The sequence below is a fragment of the Berghia stephanieae genome, chromosome 5 (assembly GCF_034508935.2).
Source record: "Berghia stephanieae isolate SIO BIC M18660-M18661 chromosome 5, UCSD_Bste_1.3, whole genome shotgun sequence".
In the NCBI taxonomy this organism is placed as follows: Eukaryota; Metazoa; Mollusca; class Gastropoda; order Nudibranchia; family Aeolidiidae; genus Berghia; species Berghia stephanieae.
The window spans coordinates 2,461,253-2,483,285 of record NC_088364.1 but is presented as its reverse complement, the minus strand read 5'-3'; the positions used below and the strand labels follow the sequence as shown (position 1 = coordinate 2,483,285).

The 22,033-nt window shown below is 38.0% G+C and overlaps 1 protein-coding gene across 1 annotated transcript in view; it reads right to left on the bottom strand.

The window, feature by feature from the left end:
* LOC144972239 (uncharacterized) overlaps window positions 1-22,033 on the bottom strand; it is a 318,601-nt gene that overhangs the window by 56,600 nt on the left and 239,968 nt on the right. The window contains exons 84-95 of the mRNA XM_078913282.1: window positions 21,785-21,975; window positions 19,568-19,706; window positions 18,722-18,920; window positions 17,520-17,642; window positions 16,240-16,408; window positions 15,532-15,651; window positions 12,263-12,346; window positions 9,783-9,979; window positions 9,247-9,428; window positions 7,280-7,310; window positions 5,902-6,122; window positions 4,194-4,335 (exon numbers count right to left, since the gene is read on the bottom strand). Of these exons, the coding sequence (XP_078769408.1) occupies window positions 4,194-4,335; window positions 5,902-6,122; window positions 7,280-7,310; window positions 9,247-9,428; window positions 9,783-9,979; window positions 12,263-12,346; window positions 15,532-15,651; window positions 16,240-16,408; window positions 17,520-17,642; window positions 18,722-18,920; window positions 19,568-19,706; window positions 21,785-21,975 (1,798 nt within the window). The remainder of the gene's footprint in view (window positions 1-4,193; window positions 4,336-5,901; window positions 6,123-7,279; window positions 7,311-9,246; window positions 9,429-9,782; window positions 9,980-12,262; window positions 12,347-15,531; window positions 15,652-16,239; window positions 16,409-17,519; window positions 17,643-18,721; window positions 18,921-19,567; window positions 19,707-21,784; window positions 21,976-22,033) is intronic.

The following is a 22,033-nucleotide window of genomic DNA, read 5'->3' as shown; positions in this document are numbered from 1 at the left end:
GTTACAGTCTACCAACATTTAGACTAAACTATCATCTCTATCTCTCACTCCCCTAGCCTTTGTCAACAACAAGTTACAGTCCACCACCATTTAGACTAAACTATCATCCTATCTCTCACTCCCTAGCCTTTGTCAACAACAAGTTACAGTCTACCAACATTTAGACTAAACTATCATCTCTATCTCTCACCCCCTAGCCTTTGTCAACAAGTTACAGTCCACCACCATTTAGACTAAACTATCATCTCTATCTCTCACTCCCCTAGCCTTTGTCAACAACAAGTTACAGTCCACCACCATTTAGACTAAACTATCATCTCTATCTCTCACTCCCCTAGCCTTTGTCAACAACAAGTTACAGTCCACCAACATTTAGACTAAACTATCATCTCTATCTCTCACTCCCCTAGCCTTGTCAACAAGTTACAGTCCACCAACATTTAGACTAAACTATCATCTCTATCTCTCACTCCCCTAGCCTTTGTCAACAACAAGTTACAGTCTACCAACATTTAGACTAAACTATCATCCCTATCTCTCACTCCCCTAGCCTTTGTCAACAAGTTACAGTCCACCACCATTTAGACTAAACTATCATCTCTATCTCTCACTCCCCTAGCCTTTGTCAACAACAAGTTACAGTCCACCACCATTTAGACTAAACTATCATCCCTATCTCTCACTCCCCTAGCCTTTGTCAACAACAAGTTACAGTCCACCACCATTTAGACTAAACTATCATCTCTATCTCTCACTCCCCTAGCCTTTGTCAAAACAAGTTACAGTCCACCAACATTTAGACTAAACTATCATCTCTATCTCTCACTCCCCTAGCCTTTGTCAACAACAAGTTACAGTCCACACATTTAGACTAAACTATCATCTCTATCTCTCACTCCCCTAGCCTTTGTCACAACAAGTTACAGTCCACCACCATTTAGACTAAACTATCATCTCTATCTCTCACTCCCCTAGCCTTTGTCAAAAACAAGTTACAGTCCACCAACCATTTAGACTAAACTATCATCTCTATCTCTCACTCCCCTAGCCTTTGTCAACAACAAGTTACAGTCTACCAACATTTAGACTAAACTATCATCTCTATCTCTCACTCCCCTAGCCTTTGTCAACAACAAGTTACAGTCTACCAACATTTAGACTAAACTATCATCTCTATCATCTCTATCTCTCACTCCCCTAGCCTTTGTCAACAACAAGTTACAGTCCACCACCATTTAGACTAAACTATCATCTCTATCTCTCACTCCCCTAGCCTTTGTCAACAACAAGTTACAGTCACCAACATTTAGACTAAACTATCATCTCTATCTCTCACTCCCCTAGCCTTTGTCAACAAGTTACAGTCCACCACCATTTAGACTAAACTATCATCTCTATCTCTCACTCCCCTAGCCTTTGTCAACAACAAGTTACAGTCACCACATTTAGACTAAACTATCATCTCTATCTCTCACTCCCTAGCTTTGTCAACAGTTACAGTCCACAACATTTAGACTAAACTTCATCTCTATCTCTCACTCCCTAGCCTTTGTCAACAACATTACAGTCCACCACCATTTAGACTAAACTATCATCTCTATCTCTCACTCCCTAGCCTTTGTCAACAAGTTACAGTCACCACATTTAGACTAAACTATCATCTCTTCTCTCACTCCCTGCCTTTGCAACAATACAGTCCCACATTTAGACTAAACTATCATCTCTATCTCTCACCCCCTAGCCTTGTCAACAAGTTACAGTCACACTTTAGATAAACTATATCTCTATCTCTCATCCCCTAGCCTTCAACAAGTCAGTCACCAATTTAGACTAAACTATCATCTCTATCTTCACTCCCTAGCCTTTGCAACAATTACAGTCACCACCATTTAGACTAAACTATCATCTCTATCTTCACTCCCCTAGCCTTGTCAACAAGTTACAGTACCACATTAGACTAAACTATCATCCTATCTCCATCCCTAGCTTTTAAAGTTACAGCCACCATTTAGACTAACTTCATTCTATCTCTCACTCCTAGCCTTTTCAACAAAGTTACAGTCCACCATTAGACTAAACTATCATCTCTACTCCACTCCCAGCTTTGTCAACAAGTTACAGTCTACCAACATTTAGACAAATATTCTCTTTCCACCTTGTCAAAGTCAGTAATAGTTTATCACTCCCTACTTTGTCAAAAGTTACATACCAATTTAGACAATAATTATCTACTCCCCTTACGTCAGACACATTACAACTACATCTACTTCACTCCCCACTTGTAACAGTACGCTCTCACTCCCCTAGCCTTTGTCAACAACAAGTTACAGTCACACAACCATTTAGACTAAACTATCATCTCTATCTCTCACTCCCTAGCCTTTGTCAACAAGTTACAGTCTACCAACATTTAGACTAAACTATCATCTCTATCTCTCACTCCCCTAGCCTTTGTCAACAACAAGTTACAGTCCACCACCATTTAGACTAAACTATCATCTCTATCTCTCACTCCCCTAGCCTTTGTCAAACAAGTTACAGTCCACCACCATTTAGACTAAACTATCATCTCTATCTCTCACTCCCCTAGCCTTTGTCAACAACAGTTACAGTCTACCACCATTTAGACTAAACTATCATCTCTATCTCTCACTCCCCTAGCCTTTGTCAACAACAAGTTACAGTCCTACCACATTTAGACTAAACTATCATCTCTATCTCTCACTCCCCTAGCCTTTGTCAAAACAAGTTACAGTCCTACCACATTTAGACTAAACTATCATCTCTATCTCTCACTCCCCTTGCCTTTGTCAACAAGTTACAGTCTACCACCATTTAGACTAAACTATCATCTCTATCTCTCACTCCCCTAGCCTTTGTCAACAACAAGTTACAGTCCTACCACCATTTAGACTAAACTATCATCCCTATCTCTCACTCCCCTAGCCTTTGTCAACAACAAGTTACAGTCCACCACATTTAGACTAAACTATCATCTCTATCTCTCACTCCCCTAGCCTTTGTCAACAACAAGTTACAGTCTACCACCATTTAGACTAAACTATCATCTCTATCTCTCACTCCCCTAGCCTTTGTCAACAACAAGTTACAGTCTACCAACATTTAGACTAAACTATCATCTCTATCTCTCACTCCCCTAGCCTTTGTCAACAACAAGTTACAGTCCACCACCATTTAGACTAAACTATCATCTCTATCTCTCACTCCCCTAGCCTTTGTCAACAAGTTACAGTCTACCAACATTTAGACGAAATAATCTTCCCTTTCTCACATTAAGTTTTAACATTTGAGATTATGGCGGGGTTACTGACCTTCTCTTTCACTCTTCGACAAGTTATTCTCATTGTAAAACTGAATGGACACACCAATAACAGTGGCTTCATCTTTACTGAGGTTCGAGTTGTCAGGTTAATGAAATGACACCCATGGTATATTTGGTGACAAAATCTGTACTACGGTGACTGTTGAGGCTCAATCAGAGCGATTAGGCTCATGGAGCCAGAGTTTAACTCTGTTTTTATAGCTTGAAACGAACAACAACAATTGCTTGCAACCCTTTGGAAAGGACACTTGCCTATCGCATAGTACTTTCTACCAGATCTGACAGATCCAACTAAACTGGGTGGTTGGGGGAGTCGGGGGAACAATCTCAACTTCACTCAGGCTAGATCTTGGTGCCTTTAGCTTGTAAAGCAAGGGACTCCCCATCCCAATGTAAATGGAGGTGATATTATCGTGTCTAAATCGTTTTTATTTGTATTGATTTGTAGGTGATATTATCGTGTCTAAATCATTTTTATTTATATTGATTTGTAGTTTTAATGGTGACAATATTTGTCTCAATTCTTGTATGACTAGACACTCCCCGAATTTAAAAATAATAAAAACAAATAATACTCACAAATTTTTAAAAATCTATTTTTTAAAAAAGATTTATTTTTTAAAATTGAAAAACAAGTAAAAAATTTAGATTGATCTTTCTTAAAGTTTTTATTTCAAATTAAAAAAAAAAAAAAACTCCAAAAAACTGTTATATAACGCAATTTGGTAGGCAGTTGTATAAATGGTGGCAGACTGAGAGATGAACATGACAGAGATTAGACCAGAATCCAATAGAAAATGAGTCTATATATTGAAACACGTCTAATATATTCCATCTTCAACGAGCTTACCTCCTGTATCAGTACTGGTCTGAATTGACGTTTCTGGAAGGTTCACAGTGCTGGACTCGTCAATAACCAGGGCAGGGTTGGACACACCTTCACTGGCTGTCTGGTCAGCTTTGTCCATCTCTAGAGTCAACTGGAGGAAGATCTAGAGGGAGGGAATGGGGGGAGGGAACAAAAAGAAAAACAAAGCATGTATATAGAAGCATTTTCGACTCCTCCCCTTTCTCACCCTTCTCCTTCTTCCTCTACTTTTCCTCGTCATCTACTTCTTTCTCCTCTTCTTCATCTTCTTTTGGAATATGTTACAACACACACACACACAACTAGAGCATATATATAGTGCAATATCCATTAAACATTCTCAAAGCACTTTACAAGGGGTCCCTAGCCAACAGCAACATCTAATATAGCAATGATTATCCCGCACAAATCTTTGGGCCTCTTTTTCGCTCACGAAGTGCCCGAATTCGCGTCAAAATAGGGGACGAAGCCGTTTCGTATATGCTATTTTAAAAAATTAATTTAGAAAAAAGGTCATTTTAGATTACGTCAAGCGACAAAACTCGTGCGATTACCAGAAGACAGTTAAAAATAGATTTTTACTCTTTGGAGTGAAATATTTCTAAAACTACCGGGCGTGTAGGTTTTGTCGCTGACAAGGTAATACATGAACATTTCTTCTTTTTGGTTGTAAAATTTCATATGAATATGACGAGTACTTTTCCCGTATTTAACAAAACACCATCCTAATTTGCTCTTCAAGTTTCAATCTTTTAATCCACTTATTACGCAAGATACAACCAAAGGTCGAAAAACATGCCGAAAAAGCGTCCCATATTTTCACGTTTTTTTCCTCTTTGAGGGTCATCCAAATAAATGACACCTTTGAAACTGCATAACTTGTTTATTTATGAATGGATTTTCAAAATTCAAAAACATTTTTACTCAGTGGAGATAGGGCTTTGATTTTAGACAAAAATTTTCCTCAAAAAGAGAAAAAAACATTTTTCATAGTCATTGCTAATTTAATATGTAGGACAAGATATGATACCTGTAAGAAGATTTTACAACTTTTTCCGACTGAGACAACGCTGTTAATGGCCATGTACTCATTTTACATCTGAGTACAGTGAGAGAATACGAGTAAAGATCCTTCTCTAAGGACTCAACTATGGGTTGCTCAGAGCGGGATTCAAACCCTAGACCTTCTGATTCAAAGGAAAGTGTGATACCACTAGACCACATAGCGGCATGTAGAAATCCTCCAAGGTGAAGGACAAGTCCACAAATGCTATGACACCATCAAATAAATAACAATGTGACATTGAATGGAAGCTTCAATTTAATTACGAAAACAGATAAAATGGACGTTTTGGGTTTCCCCTTTATCAACAAAACAGGATGAATGAAGCACTACAGATGAATGAGATAATGTGATAGTGGCGTTGTTAAGATTTTATTTTAGATAGAGAGAGATAGATAGATAGATTGACAGATAGATAGATAGAGAGAGAGAGAGAGAGAGAGAGAGAGAGATAGAGAGAGAGAGAGAGAGAGAGAGAGAGAGAGAGAGAGAGAGAGAGAGAGAGAGAGAGAGAAGAGAGAGAGAGAGAAGAGAGAAGAGAGAAGAGAGAGAGAGAGAGAGAGAGAGAGAGAGAGAGAGAGAGAGAGAGAGAGAGAGAGAGAGAGAGAGAGAGAGAGAATTGCCTACATCTTCCACTTTGGTGTCTGTCAAGCCATAGTTGAGCACTCCAATATCCTTGGCCACCGTGTCCAACTCCTGGAAGAAGACTGGCAACGGGACATTCATCAACCTCTCATCCTTGGGGATGTCCACCACCATCTCTGTCCCCATCGATTCCAGGATTTGAGATGTTGGACTCATTGCCTGGATGAAGTTGAGGATTTTGCTGTCTGCTGATGAAGGAGTTTCTAACAAGGAAAACACAAACCAGATGTGCATATGAAACAATTAGGATGGTGACCTTATGATCCAGCACTGACTGGCTAAGGCTAAAACAACATACGGAATACGGAAAAATGCTGGAATGAGATCCTTTTCTCATTTCGGACCCTCTGTTTCCAACGCCTTACCATAGAGCATTCGTGAAAAAGAATTTTTGTTTTTTTTTAAATGTTCGCTTAAAACATATCAGTTTTGATTTTAGTAGATGGTATGAGAAGCAAGATAGGTCTGGTTTTTGTGTGTGTGTGTGTGTGTGTGTGTATGTGAATGAGTATGTTTCAGCCAAAGTAGTTTGTAATTTAAGCACTTAGAGTCTGGTGTCTTGGAGTTATAGCGCTATATAAGTTTTCAGCATTATTATTATTATTATTATTATTATTATTATTATCAGGCCTGTAAATGGTTGGTGAAAAAATTGTCGGAACTTTTTGAACTTTTTGAAAATAGACACAACAGGACAAAAATATGGATTAATAAATAAACACAACACAGATATGACACGTCAATTGACTAGTCAAATCCTGTCACTTTCCCCCCCCAACTCATTTATAATATAATAAGCAGGTCCATATTTTATGGTCCCAAAAAAGAAAATCCCAATAATTTGAGAGAGTACACACATTTCTGGTCCCAGGTCTGAGTTTGTTGTAAAATGAAAGGAAGAGAACAAATTCCCACCTTTTTGAAGGATGTGTATCTTGTGCTTGACATGGAAAGCTGCTTTATATTTGCTCCTGTTTGTGTTAGATTTTTAAGCTGATTCTTTCCTTTATTTGGATTAATTCTTATAAAACAAGTAGTAGTAGTAGTAGTAGACTGAAACCATGAGACCATTGGGAGGAGAAATGAGAGACGGAGAAATGCATGTGTGTCGGTAGCAAAATAGAGAGACGGTCCGTCACACGCTGTGCGTACTAGTTATTTACTGACTAGTTGTGTGTTTTGAAGGATGCGTATCTAGTGCTTGACACAGGAAGCTGCGTATCTTCGCTCCTGTTTGTTTGTGTTAAATGTTTAAGCTGATTCTTTTGTTTATTTGGATTAATTCTTATAGAAGAAGAAGAAGAAGAAGAAGAAGAAGAAGAAGAAGAAGAAGAAGAAGAAGTAGAGAGATATAGCTTACCACTGCATTCTGGCTGAGCACCTGTCTTGACCTGAAATCAATACAGGTGAAAATATTCAATTCCAGACCTGGCCATATAAACAACTAAAAATTCATAGTTTTTAGGAGATAAAAATGGTAGTGGCTATAGCTAACGTTATAGAGCAATAATTTACTTTCACAAGGAGTAAATAACACTGCAACATCCTTAAAGTAATGTAGTCTGGCATCAAATTTCATTTTCAATAAGTTTTAAGGACTTGGAGAGACTCATGAAGTTGTGAGATTGGATGTAAAATGTGATCATTCTACGACCTTTTTGTAGTAAATAAATTGAGCTTTTTATAGCGCAATATCCACTAAATGTGCTCAAAGCGCTTTATAAGGGGTCCCAGGTCAACAGCAACATTTAACATGTAGGACGGGACATGACGCCTGTTAGGCGATATTACAATTTTTCGGACAAAGACAACGCTGTTAACGGACAGGTACTCATTTTACACCCGAGTACGGTGAGAGAATGTGAGTAAAGAGCCTTTTCCAAGGACTCAACTATGCGCCGAGTGCGAGGCTCGAACCCAGGACCTTCCGATCCGACAGCGAGTGTCATACCACTGGAGCACATAGCAGCACATAGTAGTTGTCAGGTGTAGCATTCCATGGCAGCTGGTAGAGATCAATATCAATGTAGGGACACGTCTGGACTAATTCATGAAGGGAGGAACATTTTGTCTTTTCAAATACATTTTTGAAATGTCCTTTCCCATACATGTCACATTGAGAAAACCCGGAAAGATGCGCAAATTTCATAAATTGAATTATATATATATGCAGTAGTGTAGACCACATCTTTCTGATCATTTACCACTTTAAACTTTCTTTCTATGTCTATTAGAACCCAAAGTTATGATTTATTTTTCAGAATAAAATTTGCTTCTATGAGAAACACTTTATCTTTGATTTTGGCTCATATCTCGAATCGAAGCTTGCATCTTCCCAGGTTTTCTCAGCCAGCCTCTCAAATGTCCTTTCCCATACGTGTCACATTCTTTAAAAAGCTACATATTCATAAGTCTGCACGAGTGGGGAACTGGGCTCCTCAGATTTGGAGAAGAATAGTTTCCAATAGACTAGCATTCTACACAAAGGGTAGCATGCACTTTATTCTTGTCCAACTCATGCCACAAAACTAGGGAGAGTCTATGTCTCCATTGACATTCAGGACATCAAGAGGTACAGAGAGAAGAACGAATGCCGTTTTTTATGTCTCCATTGACATTCAGGACATCAAAAGGTACAGAGAGAAGAACCAATGCCGTTTTTTATGTCTCCATTGACATTCAGGACATCAAGAGGTACAGAGAGAAGAACCAATGCCGTTTTTTATGTCTCCATTGACATTCAGGACATCAAGAGGTACAGAGAGAAGAACCAATGCCGTTTTTTATGTCTCCATTGACATTCAGGACATCAAGAGGTACAGAGAGAAGAACGAATGCCGTTTTTTATGTCTCCATTGACATTCAGGACATCAAGAGGTACAGAGAGAAGAACCAATGCCGTTTTTTATGTCTCCATTGACATTCAGGACATCAAGAGGTACAGAGAGAAGAACGAATGCCGTTTTTTATGTCTCCATTGACATTCAGGACATCAAGAGGTACAGAGAGAAGAACGAATGCCGTTTTTTATGTCTCCATTGACATTCAGGACATCAAGAGGTACAGAGAGAAGAACCAATGCCGTTTTTATGTCTCCATTGACATTCAGGACATCAAGAGGTACAGAGAGAAGAACCAATGCCGTTTTTATGTCTCCATTGACATTCAGGACATCAAGAGGTACAGAGAGAAGAACCAATGCCGTTTTTTTAACTTTTAAATTCTCAAAATTTCAGTACTCTGATTATTAAAAAAATAAAAATAAAATTCAATTTTCTCTCCCCCCCCCCCCCCCCCCCCCTCTTGTCCCATGTTCTCCCCACCCACCTGTTCTTTTCCATCTGCATGACCAAATTTAGATATGGTTAGTTTGTAGCCACCCCCTATCTGCCTCTTGAGGAACGAAGGTGATCCATTACACAGTAATCTCCCCTTGTGAAGGATGGCAATGCGGTCACCGATGATGTCTGCCTCGTCCAGGTGGTGAGTGGACAGAAGAATTGTACGACCTAATGGACACACCATGACACAGAGTTTTAAAGTCAAAAAGAAAAGGAAAAAAGAGGAAACACATTGGTTGAAAAGGAAAAAAACAACAAAACAAAAACAAAACAATTTTCTAATTGCCCATAGCCAGGTACTCATTCATACCCATGTTGAGTGAGGTAATGTGCGTAATCCATCTTGTACAAATCCATGGCCAAACTTTAGCTGTCATGGTCACCCATAAAGTCAATGACACTCTCAATGTTGCTTGGCTTTGCTACAAAATGAAAGATCATACTGCTGGGCCTGTAAAGCCGCAAAGTCTAAGAATAGGCAATGGTCGAAACAAACAAACAAACAGACAAATAATATCTCACCAGGTCTGTTGCTGGAGATCAAGTTCCAAATATTTTTCCTGGCATGAGGGTCGATACCACTGGTTGGTTCATCCAACACCACTGTCCTTGACCCTCCGACAAAGGCCAAGGCCACACACAGACGACGCTTCATACCGTAAGACAAATCTCCTGCCGTAACATTCCTCACATGCCAGAGGTCAACATCCTTCAGAAGTCTGATAACATAAAGGTTGTCCGACTGTTACAGCAAGTCTCAGGTTTAACCATTTGACAGTCAGTTGATAGAAACAAGAAGAATCAATTGCTGCTCTTTGCTCTACAAAACTGATCCTCCATATTGATGCAACCTTATTGCATTGTCCTCTCCTTTCACAACTAGAAGATCTAGTCATCCCAAAAAAAGGCTCCAAAAAGATTTCTGATAGGCCTTTTTCTCATGCTGCCCCTTCTATTAGGAACTCTCTTCCAATTTCACTAAGATAATGTAATACAGAAGCTACTTTTAAGACAAATATTGACTTATTTTTTTACGAAATATTTGATTGATTAAGCTTCCTTTCAAGAAATATTTTTCATGATATAAACGTCTTAAGCATGTTTTGTTACCTACGACTTGTTATTGTAGCTTCAATGTTTGTATTGAAAAGGTGCCTAGAGCTGTTTGTATATGGAATAGGTGTGGTATAAATCATCTACATTATTATTATAATTCAATTTCACACAATATATAATAGAGTAAAACCCTTATTTAAAAAAAATTGAGCTTTTAAAAACCACAACATCCACTGAACATGCTCAAAGCAATTTACAAAGCGTCCCTGACCAACAGCAACACGTAACATGTAGAATGTTTTTTTTTTTTCAGCGATAGGGACAATACTGTTAACAGCCAGGTACTCATTTTACACCTGACTAGAGTGAGAGAATGTGAGTAAAAAGCCTTTTCCAAGGACTCAACTAAATGCCGAGGCTCAAACCCAGGACCTTCCGATCCAAACGCGAGTGTCATACCACCAGACCACATAGATTTTACATACTAACAGTACAGACTTCATTTATTATACTCTAAGTGGTTTGATCAATTGCCTCTTTCCTAGGTGCAGTAGAGATTTTTTTTTCTAACCCCCCTGTCTACCCAAAAGTGATTGGGCAGCTGGATCTGTTAGATCTGGTGGAAATTACGTTGCAATAGACTATCATCCTATCCAAAGGGTAGCAAGCAATTGCTATTATAGTCTGTTTCATGCTATAGAAACCGAGATAAACTCCGGCTCCATTGGCCAAATGGCTCTGAGGGACTTTTAAATCTAACCCAGATATAACATAAATAGAAAAAGATAATCCAATGATATGCATAGGGAAACACCAGACAAGTGTCATGTGACATTATAGTGGGTGTGAAGAAAAAAATTGGAAAAGTTTACAAGCCTGTAACCACGGAACGTAACTGATGCAAATGTTAAATTATACCACAATCAAACCAATTTATTGAACTTTATGGAGACAAATTTTCAGGAAAATGTATTGAGAAACATTAATTTGACGATGATTTAATAGAAAAACATCACAAAGATGTTGACCTCATTCTCAAATTTGGATGTGATCTGTCAATCCCTCAATTTGCTTTGCTTTTTAAAACTTGGGCTTTTATATAGCACAATATCCACTAAATGTGCTCAAAGCGCTTTACAAGGGATCCTTAACCAACAGCAACACGTAACATGTAGAATGAGACAAGACGCTTGTTTGGTGATATTGCAATTTTTTTCCAACATAGACAACGCTGTTAACGGTGAATAATTCATTTTACACCTGAGTACGGTGAGAGAATGTGAGTAAAGAGCTTTTTCCAAGGACTCAACTACGCCCCAAGCGAGGCTCAAACCCAGGACCCCTTCCAATCTGAAAACTAGTGTCAAGCCACAAGACCACATCGCTGTACTGTGCGTAGTCTTTTTTTTTCTTCCCATGATCCAATTGATTTTCTAATGTTTTAGATTATGATTGAATCCCATGCAATTTGAAAGGACTCTTTTAGCTCTGCTTCTGTGTAAAACGTTGTACGACTCTGATACACCGTTTGGCATCATGCTGTAGTCCATTGGATTCAAGCCAGGACTCATTGGAGACTATTTCATCTTTAGAAATAAATCAAATATTATTTCTGCATCGTACTGAAAATTATGTAACATTGTTAGAAAAGAAAAACATTTTCCAGAATCTTTCCCCAATATGTCATAATAACACCACACTACAAAAAACAAGAAGCAAGTTTGAAAACATTTCGATATCGTCATTTTTATACAACTTTGGTATGATTGACAATAGTTTCTTAACCAATGGTCGATTTCGGATCAACCTTAGTAATTATTAAAGGTATTGGTTTACACATTTTGAAACGTTTCAGATGTTTCCTTTATATTGAAACAGTGTCATACTTGTTTTCAGTTTTCTTTTCTCACCCTCTTCTATATGCCCATGTATGAAGATAGACTTACTTTTTGATTTCTGTCATCCGTTTGATGGTGATATCAGAGCCTTTGATTCCAGAATAAAACTCCATGTGTTCTAGGACTGACATGCTGTAGTGATGAAGATGGAATTCAAACACATTTTACTGTCAAAACTTCAACAACAGATTATTATAGATATGACAAAAATAAGTTGATACAGCAATAGACGTGCTGGTTAAATATATAACCCTGTGTTTAATTCCTTGAAATATAATACAAGACATGCTTTTTATTTTTGATAAAACTTAAAAATAAAGACAAAAAAAAAATATTTTCAAAATCTGGGAAAGGAAATCAAGCACCCAAATGTAAAGTAATGACAACAAACTGTTACAGATCATACATCATACATCAACAACTCTATGACAACAAACTGTTACACATCATACATCAACAACTCTATGACAACAAACTGTTACACATCATACATCAACAACTCTATGACAACAAACTGTTACACATCATACATCAACAATCTATGACAACAAACTGTTACACATCATACATCAACAACTCTATGACAACAAACTGTTACACATCATACATCAACAACTCTATGACAACAAACTGTTACACATACATCATACATCAACAACTCTATGACAACAAACTGTTACAGATCATACATCAACAACTCTATGACAACAAACTGTTACACATCATACATCAACAACTCTATGACAACAAACTGTTACACATCATACATCAACAACTCTATGACAACAAACTGTTACACATCATACATCAACAACTCTATGACAACAAACTGTTACAGATCATACATCAACAACTCTATGACAACAAACTGTTACACATCATACATCAACAACTCTATGACAACAAACTGTTACAGATCATACATCAACAACTCTATGACAACAAACTGTTACACATCATACATCAACAACTCTATGACAACAAACTGTTACACATCATACGTCAACAACTCTATGACAACAAACTGTTACACATACATCATACATCAACAACTCTATGACAACAAACTGTTACACATCATACGTCAACAACTCTATGACAACAAACTGTTACACATACATCATACATCAACAACTCTATGACAACAAACTGTTACACATCATACATCAACAACTCTATGACAACAAACTGTTACACATACATCATACATCAACAACTCTATGACAACAAACTGTTACACATCATACATCAACAACTCTATGACAACAAACTGTTACACATACATCATACATCAACAACTCTATGACAACAAACACAAGACATACTTTTCTATTTAGAATGACATCCATGTTTTTAAAAATCAATCAAGAAGTAGATAAACGTTATACAATATGAAAATCCCAAAGTTATAAAATGATCCATCCATCAGCTCTACCTGGAAGTATCCCGGTTGATCCAGAAGTCAACGAGTGCATTGGAAAGATGTGAAGAATAAATATGAAACGTAATGGGGTTCATGTATTTGTAAGGTTGTAGTTGTATTGATAGAGTGAGTAAAAAATACGAACAAATAAGTGAAAATGGAAGGCTTCAAATAGGAACAGCACAAACAATGGATGTTTCAGGTACAAACTCTTCGTCAGCAGAACAATAAACAAAGGAATGTTGAAAACAAATAAAACCAAAAGTAGTGAGAATTGCCTCGTCTGAATTCCTGGGTGGTTGGAGTATGACATTCACTTTCCAATCGGAAGGTCCTGGGTTCAAGCCTCGCTCGGCACATAGTTGAGTCCTTAGAAAAGACTCTTTACTCACATTCTCTCACCGTACTCAGGTGTAAAATGAGTACCTGGGGGGCGTAAACAGCATTGTCTTTGAAAAAATGATAATATCGCCTAACAGGCGTCCTGTCCCGTCTTACATGTTAAGTGTTGCTGTTGACCAGGGACCCCTTGTAAAGCGCTTTGAGCACGTTTATTGGATATTGCGCAACATAAAAGCTCAATTTCTAAAACTTTCCAACACAGGCACCCAGCAACCAATCACTAAGAGGGTTTTATGAAGATTTCTACTGCATTGTTTTGGGACAGATCATTCAGTAAAGTAGGTCCCATCACTTGGAATTCACTCCCACTTGAAAGCAGCGTTGATAAATTCAAAAATAATCTGAAAACCTATCTCTTTGGGAAGTATTTAAATTAGATTATGCCAGAAATTACTGCAATGTGCATATGTGTGTGTGTGTATGTATGTGTGTGTATATATGTTATATGCATGTATGTATATTTAGTGTGCACATGTATATGATGTGTTTGTGTGTATGTATGATTGTGTGTATTGTGTATATACATATTTATATATATAAATATGTATATAACATATATACACACACACACACACACACATTTAATTAAATGTATACACGAGTGCACACACACACACATACATACACACACACATATGCACATTGCAATTATTCCTGGCATAATCTAATTTAAATACTTCCCAAAGAGATAGGTTTTCAGTTTATTTTTGAATTTATCAACGCAGCTTTCAAGTATATATATATATATATGTGAGTGTGTGTAATAGATTTATGTACAGTGTGTATATGGATGTGTGTTTGTGTGAGAGTGTGTGTGTGTAATTGGATACGTGTGAGCTTTTGATCGTATGTCCGAATCTGCAGTGTGTAATGTTTTTTACTGATGGTCAATGTGAAGCGCTTCGAAGCTTCTGCATAAGCGCTATATAAATGTACATTTATTATTATTATTATTATAACTTTGATAAAGGCATCTAGAAACAGGCCAAATCTTCTATTGCTACATAGACTGTATGTGTTTGAGTAAAGATCACCAGTAATCGTAATCAACTATAGTCTTTCGTAGTTTAGTCATCATTTTTTGTTGACCAAAACCATCCACGGGGAGGGGGGGGGGGGGGGGGGGTCCTGATAGCTCAGTTGATAGAGCACTTCACATACAAAGGGACCAAGATCGATCCCGGGTGCAGTCGAGATTTTTTCTGACACCCCCCCCCCCTGTCCACCCAGCAAAGAAAGGGTAGCTGAGTCTGTTAGATTTGACAGAAAGTACTTTGCGATAGACTAGCATCCTATCTAAAGGGTAGCAAGCAATTGTTATTGTCCGTTTCACGCTTTAGAAACCGGGATAAACACCGGCTCCATGGGCCTAATGGCTGTGAAGGACTCGTTTTTTGTTTTTAAGCCACCCACATTGTTTGTCTTTGCCAATCAATTTGAAGCTTCTAGCCTGCTTCATGGTTGTTTTTTATAGCAAACAAAAGCCACTTACTAATGAAACAAAGCATTTTGTTGTGGACAGACACCCAAAGAGTGTTTTCCTTTGGTTGGTTTCTTTCCATTGAGTAAGACAGACCCTGTGCTGGGATCAAGGATACCACACAACAATTTCCTGGAAAAGACACAATGGAATTTATAGACATTGACGTGTTCGATGACATTGACATTAGAATTTACAGACAATTTAATGTTCCAAATGTGAATAATCTATGACGCGATGCTGATATCAATGGAATGTGAACAAAGTGCTTCCCGATTCCACCATAAAAAATTAATAAATAATATAAAATTCCCTTTATTCATCCCAGAGGGGAAATTTGTCTCTAGGAAAGACTGGAATAATCAAGGCGTCAGCTGCAGGGCAGAGCCGGATTTAGAGTTAGGGCAAGGTGACTTGCTCAAGGCCACACAGTGCAGCGGCGGTTGATCAAACTCTGTATCTTTCAGGTACAAAGCAAAGACCGTACCCCTGAGCCACGTCATCCCTTATTTGAGTGTGACAGAGGTTTTACCATCTATTGAAGTCTTTTTCACAAGTGGTTTGAAAACAGTGGTCTATATTGGCTGAAGAGGGGTTTTGAGCCCAAAACATTCCGTGTTTGGTGTTTTGTTCTCTTTTGATGAAGTTCTATTAATTTTTGCTTGATGACTTTTTGTCCAATGTTTCCCAAACCAAAGGTGATCCATTCGGACAACTCACAATGCTGTGGTCTTGGCAGCTCCATTATGGCCCAGCAGACAACTGATTTGTCCCTCATAAAAGTTGATGGTCAAATCACAAAGGACATTCTTCTTGCCGTAAGACTTGCTGAGGTTGGTGACCTGAATACCCACCTGGTGGCCTGGAGGGCCTGCCTCAAATAGAGAACCTGGATAGAAATGTAATAGAACAATGACCAAAGGATGATGGATAAGGTGGGAAAAATAACACATGCATTACTGATAAGTCGTACAAAGTCATTTTCTAAGCTAAAATATCAGGATGTACAATATAACATTTATATATTATAGTTTACTTAGCGCTTCTCCAATTATAAAACGAAAATATCTATTTTACACTATCTATCAATGTGGACAAATTATATAGAACTATTGATAGGGTCTGAAGCTGTATTCATATGTCACCGGGACTGGACTCAATTCAAAGAATTGATATTGCGGGTGGGGAAGGGTGGTTTCTACAGCTGATTATGTGGTATGTTGGAAACTACTACTACTACTACTACTACTGCTGCTGCTGCTACTACTACTACTACTACTGCTGCTGCTGCTGCTGCTGCTACTACTACTACTGCTGCTGCTGCTGCTGCTACTACTACTACTACATCATAGGGATGACAGAGGCCTGTAAGATTTCATGCATTGATGTTTCTTCACAAACCAATCAAATTATTTTTTCTGTATGCATTGATACTAGCCTTGACTATCGCATCTCCTAAAAGCAGGTGTCACTGGACCATCGCAATCTTGTCATAACTCTTTAAGGGAACCAAATTGTTGGAAGTCCTTTCAAGTGATCTAACCCTTCGCCAATACAGAGGGACCTTTAAGACTGATCTTTGTGATGTTGATTGAGAAACAGAACAATGTTCTCAAAGAGGTGACCATATCTTGTCACATCCATGCCATGAGAAATGAAATACAACTATAGACGGAGACCAGGGGAGACAATCTCGCCACTGAATTCATTACGTAACAATTTTGTTGTTTTAAAAAAATACTATTACTATCGTACCTACTTTAGCCATGTCTAGTTGTGTACAAAATAATATTGAAATAAATGTGTATTGGCATGTGGAGGAACACTTTGCTTTAGGCCTTGATATGATAAGAGGGGTCCAAAGAGCTCAGTTGGTAAATCACTTGTTTCACATGCAAAGGGACTGAGTCTGTTAGATCTGGTGGAAATTACTTTTAACTATGGTTCCATGGGCCAAGACTCCTTGGTGATATAAGATATGAATGTCAATGTAGCCCTACCTTTAGACTCTTCTGGATGCTTGGATAGCAGATATTTATTTCCGGTTCCAGCACAATCAAAACAGCCACACCAGAAAGATGGAGACAGGGGGAAATACCATGGCTTGGCCACTCCATACTTGCCTGGCAAGGGGTGGAGAGTTTAGGCATGTATTGACTTACTCAAAAATGCTATTCTTATCACATTACAAAAACCTGACAATCTTGCTTTTAGCACTTAAGAAATATTGGTAAAATTCGACAGCTTCTTTGATCAGGGCGCTACACAAATTATCGTTCATGTTTGGTAACCAGCAGGTATGACTACTAGAATTCATTGCTTTTAGGTGTGCCAGCCAAATTAATACAACATTTGCAAACTATTCAAAGAGCAGCAAAACTGATTTAAAAATCCAATGACCCTACAAAAGAAATTCTATATAATCTCCATTGGTTGCCAGTCAGTGAAAGGATTGTTTTTAAAACATTAAAATAATCAAGCTCCAGTGTACCTCGTGGATTTATGTCAACATTATAATCCAACATGGCCACTACGGTCAGCTGAAGACCTCCTTTCAATTGTCCTAAGACCTAGCTTTTTCCTTAGTAATAAGTCTTTTTCTGTAAGTGGAATACGTTATCCCCAGATGCAAAACTAATTAGGGATAGTCAGTCTTTCAAGACAGAATTTTTCGTCCAGAGTGAACGAATAGTTGTGCTCAGAGAATACGTCTTAAATCCAATTATAATGTTAAGTTTCTTTTATTCCAGTTTTGATCTCCAGTTCAAATTGTCAATGTCCATTGTTGTATCTACACTTTGTCTTTCACATGTTATTGTCATTTATCAATCAAATGCCTTTTGTTAGAATACATTATTAATGTTAGTAAGGAATATTGGTGTAAGCATGTCTGTTTGTGTGTATGAGTGTCAATGTATCTCTATGTGAGTTTGTGTGTATGTGTTTGTTTGTCAAAGAATGGCTGTTTGAATGACAATTCATATTGTAAAGCACCACTGAGCATTTATGTAAAAGTTGAGCTCTATATAAGTCACTTATTATCATCATCATCATCATTATTATTACTATTACTTTTGCACCGGCTTGTTATGACTATTGGAAGGTACACATTGAAATATACACGTCTACTTGGTGCAGTCTTGATCAAGGAATATATTAGACATGAAAACAATGGACGAAACATTTTTCCGATTGGACCCACCTGGTTTGACATGTCTGACATACCAACCAATCACCAAGTAGATGGCACTGTCAATCAACATCATCATACACGCCCAGTGCATGGAATAGTCCTTGGCCCCCTCCTCATCAATGTTACTCCACTGGACACCTTTGCCACTCTCCTCCATGTAACCCAGATTGTGGGCGCCAAAACTGAAGGCTGTTGTAGAGGCCAGGCACTGGACAGGGGAAGAGCAAAGGGTCATTTTATTATCATGTATTGACTCTCTCTCTCTCTCATTGGAACTATACTATATAAAACGTGTAAAAAGAGTTAGTAAAAAATTTAAACATATCAATATTGGACAGAACTTTTAGAACACAGTATAGAAAACCACTACTATCAATGTTATACCTCTACAACTTTACAAGTATTTATGCTCCTGCCTGTGTGTGTATAAGTGTGTATAAGTGTGTGGAAGTGTGAAAAGTATGTTTGAGTTTTAGAAACTTATGAAATGTCACCTTCATTTAGATATTTATATCATTTATCATTTTGATGTTTATAAATAATTCTGTTATGAATGTATTTTTGTCTATCGAACTATGTATTGTATTTCTAATTTCAAAGATTGTAAACCGACTGACAAATTGCCATGTCTTTGTACAGAAAGCTTATATTATTATTATTATTCTCTCTCACATTTCCTCTTCATTTTCTTTCTCATATTGTGTCTCAGCCACCCATTCTCTCTCTTTCTCTGTCCCTCACCCCCCCCCCCCCTCCCTCTTTCACTCTATGTGCCTAAGTATTATGTGCCTAAGTATGTTGTGTCAATGTGTGTCAAAGACTGTGAGTGTGACTGAGTGAATGGATGGTACTGACAGCCAGGTTTTTCTGCCATGGCTCCATGGTGATCTCCAGAGACACCACCAGGATGTAGGGGAGGTAAGAGATGAGATATATCATCAACACAAACAATATGGCCAGGGTGGAACGGTTGAAGAATGCAGACACCAGGTACCTGGTCAGGAAACAAAAAATACATTTCAAATACACAATCACCATTTGTCATTTTTAAAATTTCGTTTTCACACGTCAAATACCACTTTTTAAAACTCTGATATTACAATTTCTTCGGACAGAGACAACGCTGTTAACGACCAGATACTCATTTTACACTTGAGAACGGTGAGAGAATGTGAGTAAAGAGCTTTCTCCAAGGACTCAACTATGCGCCGAGCGAGGCTCAAACCCAGGACCTTCCGATGGGAAAGTGAGTGTCACACCACTAGACCACGATGGTGGTAGGATCAGTATCCAGTGGTTTTGTCCATCACTTTGGGCTTTGGCCATTTACAATGATAACAAAAGAGAAGTTTATCGAATCAGACTTTAATGAGTCCCAAATTGCATGGCTTTTACTGGGTTTTTTTGGTCAAAATGGCAGGTTAGTGTAAAAAGTGATATTTGACATGTAAAAACTTTTTAAAAAAACAAAAAAAACAAGAAATGATTAACAATCCAATTCCTTGCAAGGTTGTTTTTAAGGGTTTTATGGCGCTTGCAACACATCAGCGCCAGTAAAAAGGAAGAAAATGGGATAGTAAAAAGTTCAAGAATTACAATTAAAGCATCCAAGAATAAGGCAGACAAAGGAGAATTGGTTCAAATAGGAAACACATGTAGATTCCAAGAGCACACCAATAGTATACTTAGTTTGAGATCACCTAAAAGCCTCACCCAGACACAAGCACTGGTCCTCACTAAGAGGAATACACTCAAATGTTTACAAATCATATATAATGCATAAACAAAACATAATACAGTGCATAACAGAGAGATGATTTACAAGGAAAAAAATATCATCTCCCAAAACTGACTATACATTTGACTGCTTCCCTCCCAGCCAGGGCCAGGACAAAACCAAGTAATCTCATTCCAAGACAAAGACAGAAATCATGTTGGAAAACAGACATAGGGGGATAGAAGACACAGTATGTACCTCCCTGCCCACTATGGGAGGTCAGGAACCCCACACAGGGGGATAGAAGACACAGTATGTACCTACCTCCCTGCCCACTATGGGAGGTCAGGAACCCCACACAGGGGGATAGAAGACACAGGATGTACATCCCTGCCCACTATGGGAGGTCAGGAACCCCCACACAGGGGGATAGAAGACACAGTATGTACATCCCTGCCCACTATGGGAGGTCAGGAACCCCACCCAGCTTTAATTCAATCAAACGTGTGTAAAACATTCTGGTGCCAGAGATAGTACACCAAGGACTTTAAAGCATTTGTAAAAGCTATCAAGACAATTTGATCTTAATAATACAATTATAATATATATAAATAATAAATAATATAATATGGAGTATGATGAGGATGGTGATGGTGTTGTAGGGGAATGGTGAAAGTGAAGGATGGTAACGGAAATATTAGGAAGATTATTGTGATGATGATGTTGTTGATCCGATGATGGTGACGATGACTACGACATTACTAGTGTGCATAATTGTTGAGTGTGTCTACGTCAATGTATTGTATTGTTATAAATGTGTAACCAAATGACAAAATTGCCACTATTTTGAGGGCAATAAAGATATATTATTATCATCATTGTTAAAGGTAAGGCATAAGGTCTACTCTGTTTGTTTGTTTGTTTGTTGCTTTAGGTCTCTTCCAACACAATTGAGGTTATATGAGAGACCGCTGAAACAAAAAAAAACAAGCAATCTAACAAAAATAGTACAAATGTCAATCAAAATCATAACCTAAAGATATCATAAGTTAAATTATAAATAACCAAGAACAAACAGGCAGAAGATTTACAGAAAAAAAAAATATCCCCTGTCAAAAATACAATCACAAACCAAAGAAGCAGGATAGGCTAGTAAAGAGAAGAAGAAACGACATCACTATCGGATCGTACACCCATGCGAACATCATAGGTATATGATTCAAGGGTGATGCTCCCATCCAACCACTTAGTTATCACAAACACAGACTGGTTTTCCTCTCTTTTGCTTTATAAGATAATGAAGGGGTCATAGGTCATATTTCCAAAGGTATTTGATAATAATCCAATGTACTTACAACAACATGACGGAGCTGAAGCAGAATGTGAGTAAGAAGAGGAAAATGATGAAGGGATTGCTGTAGATGAAGATGTCCGTGTACTTCATCATCACAGCCAAGACGGCTACCACTACAGTCATCAACATCATGGTTGTCACAAACCATGACAGGAAGTTCAGCCCTGACATCATACCCATCACACTCAGTGTCTGGTGAGGAAATGGCATATTATATCAATGTACAAAACAACCCCATGGAACAAATATT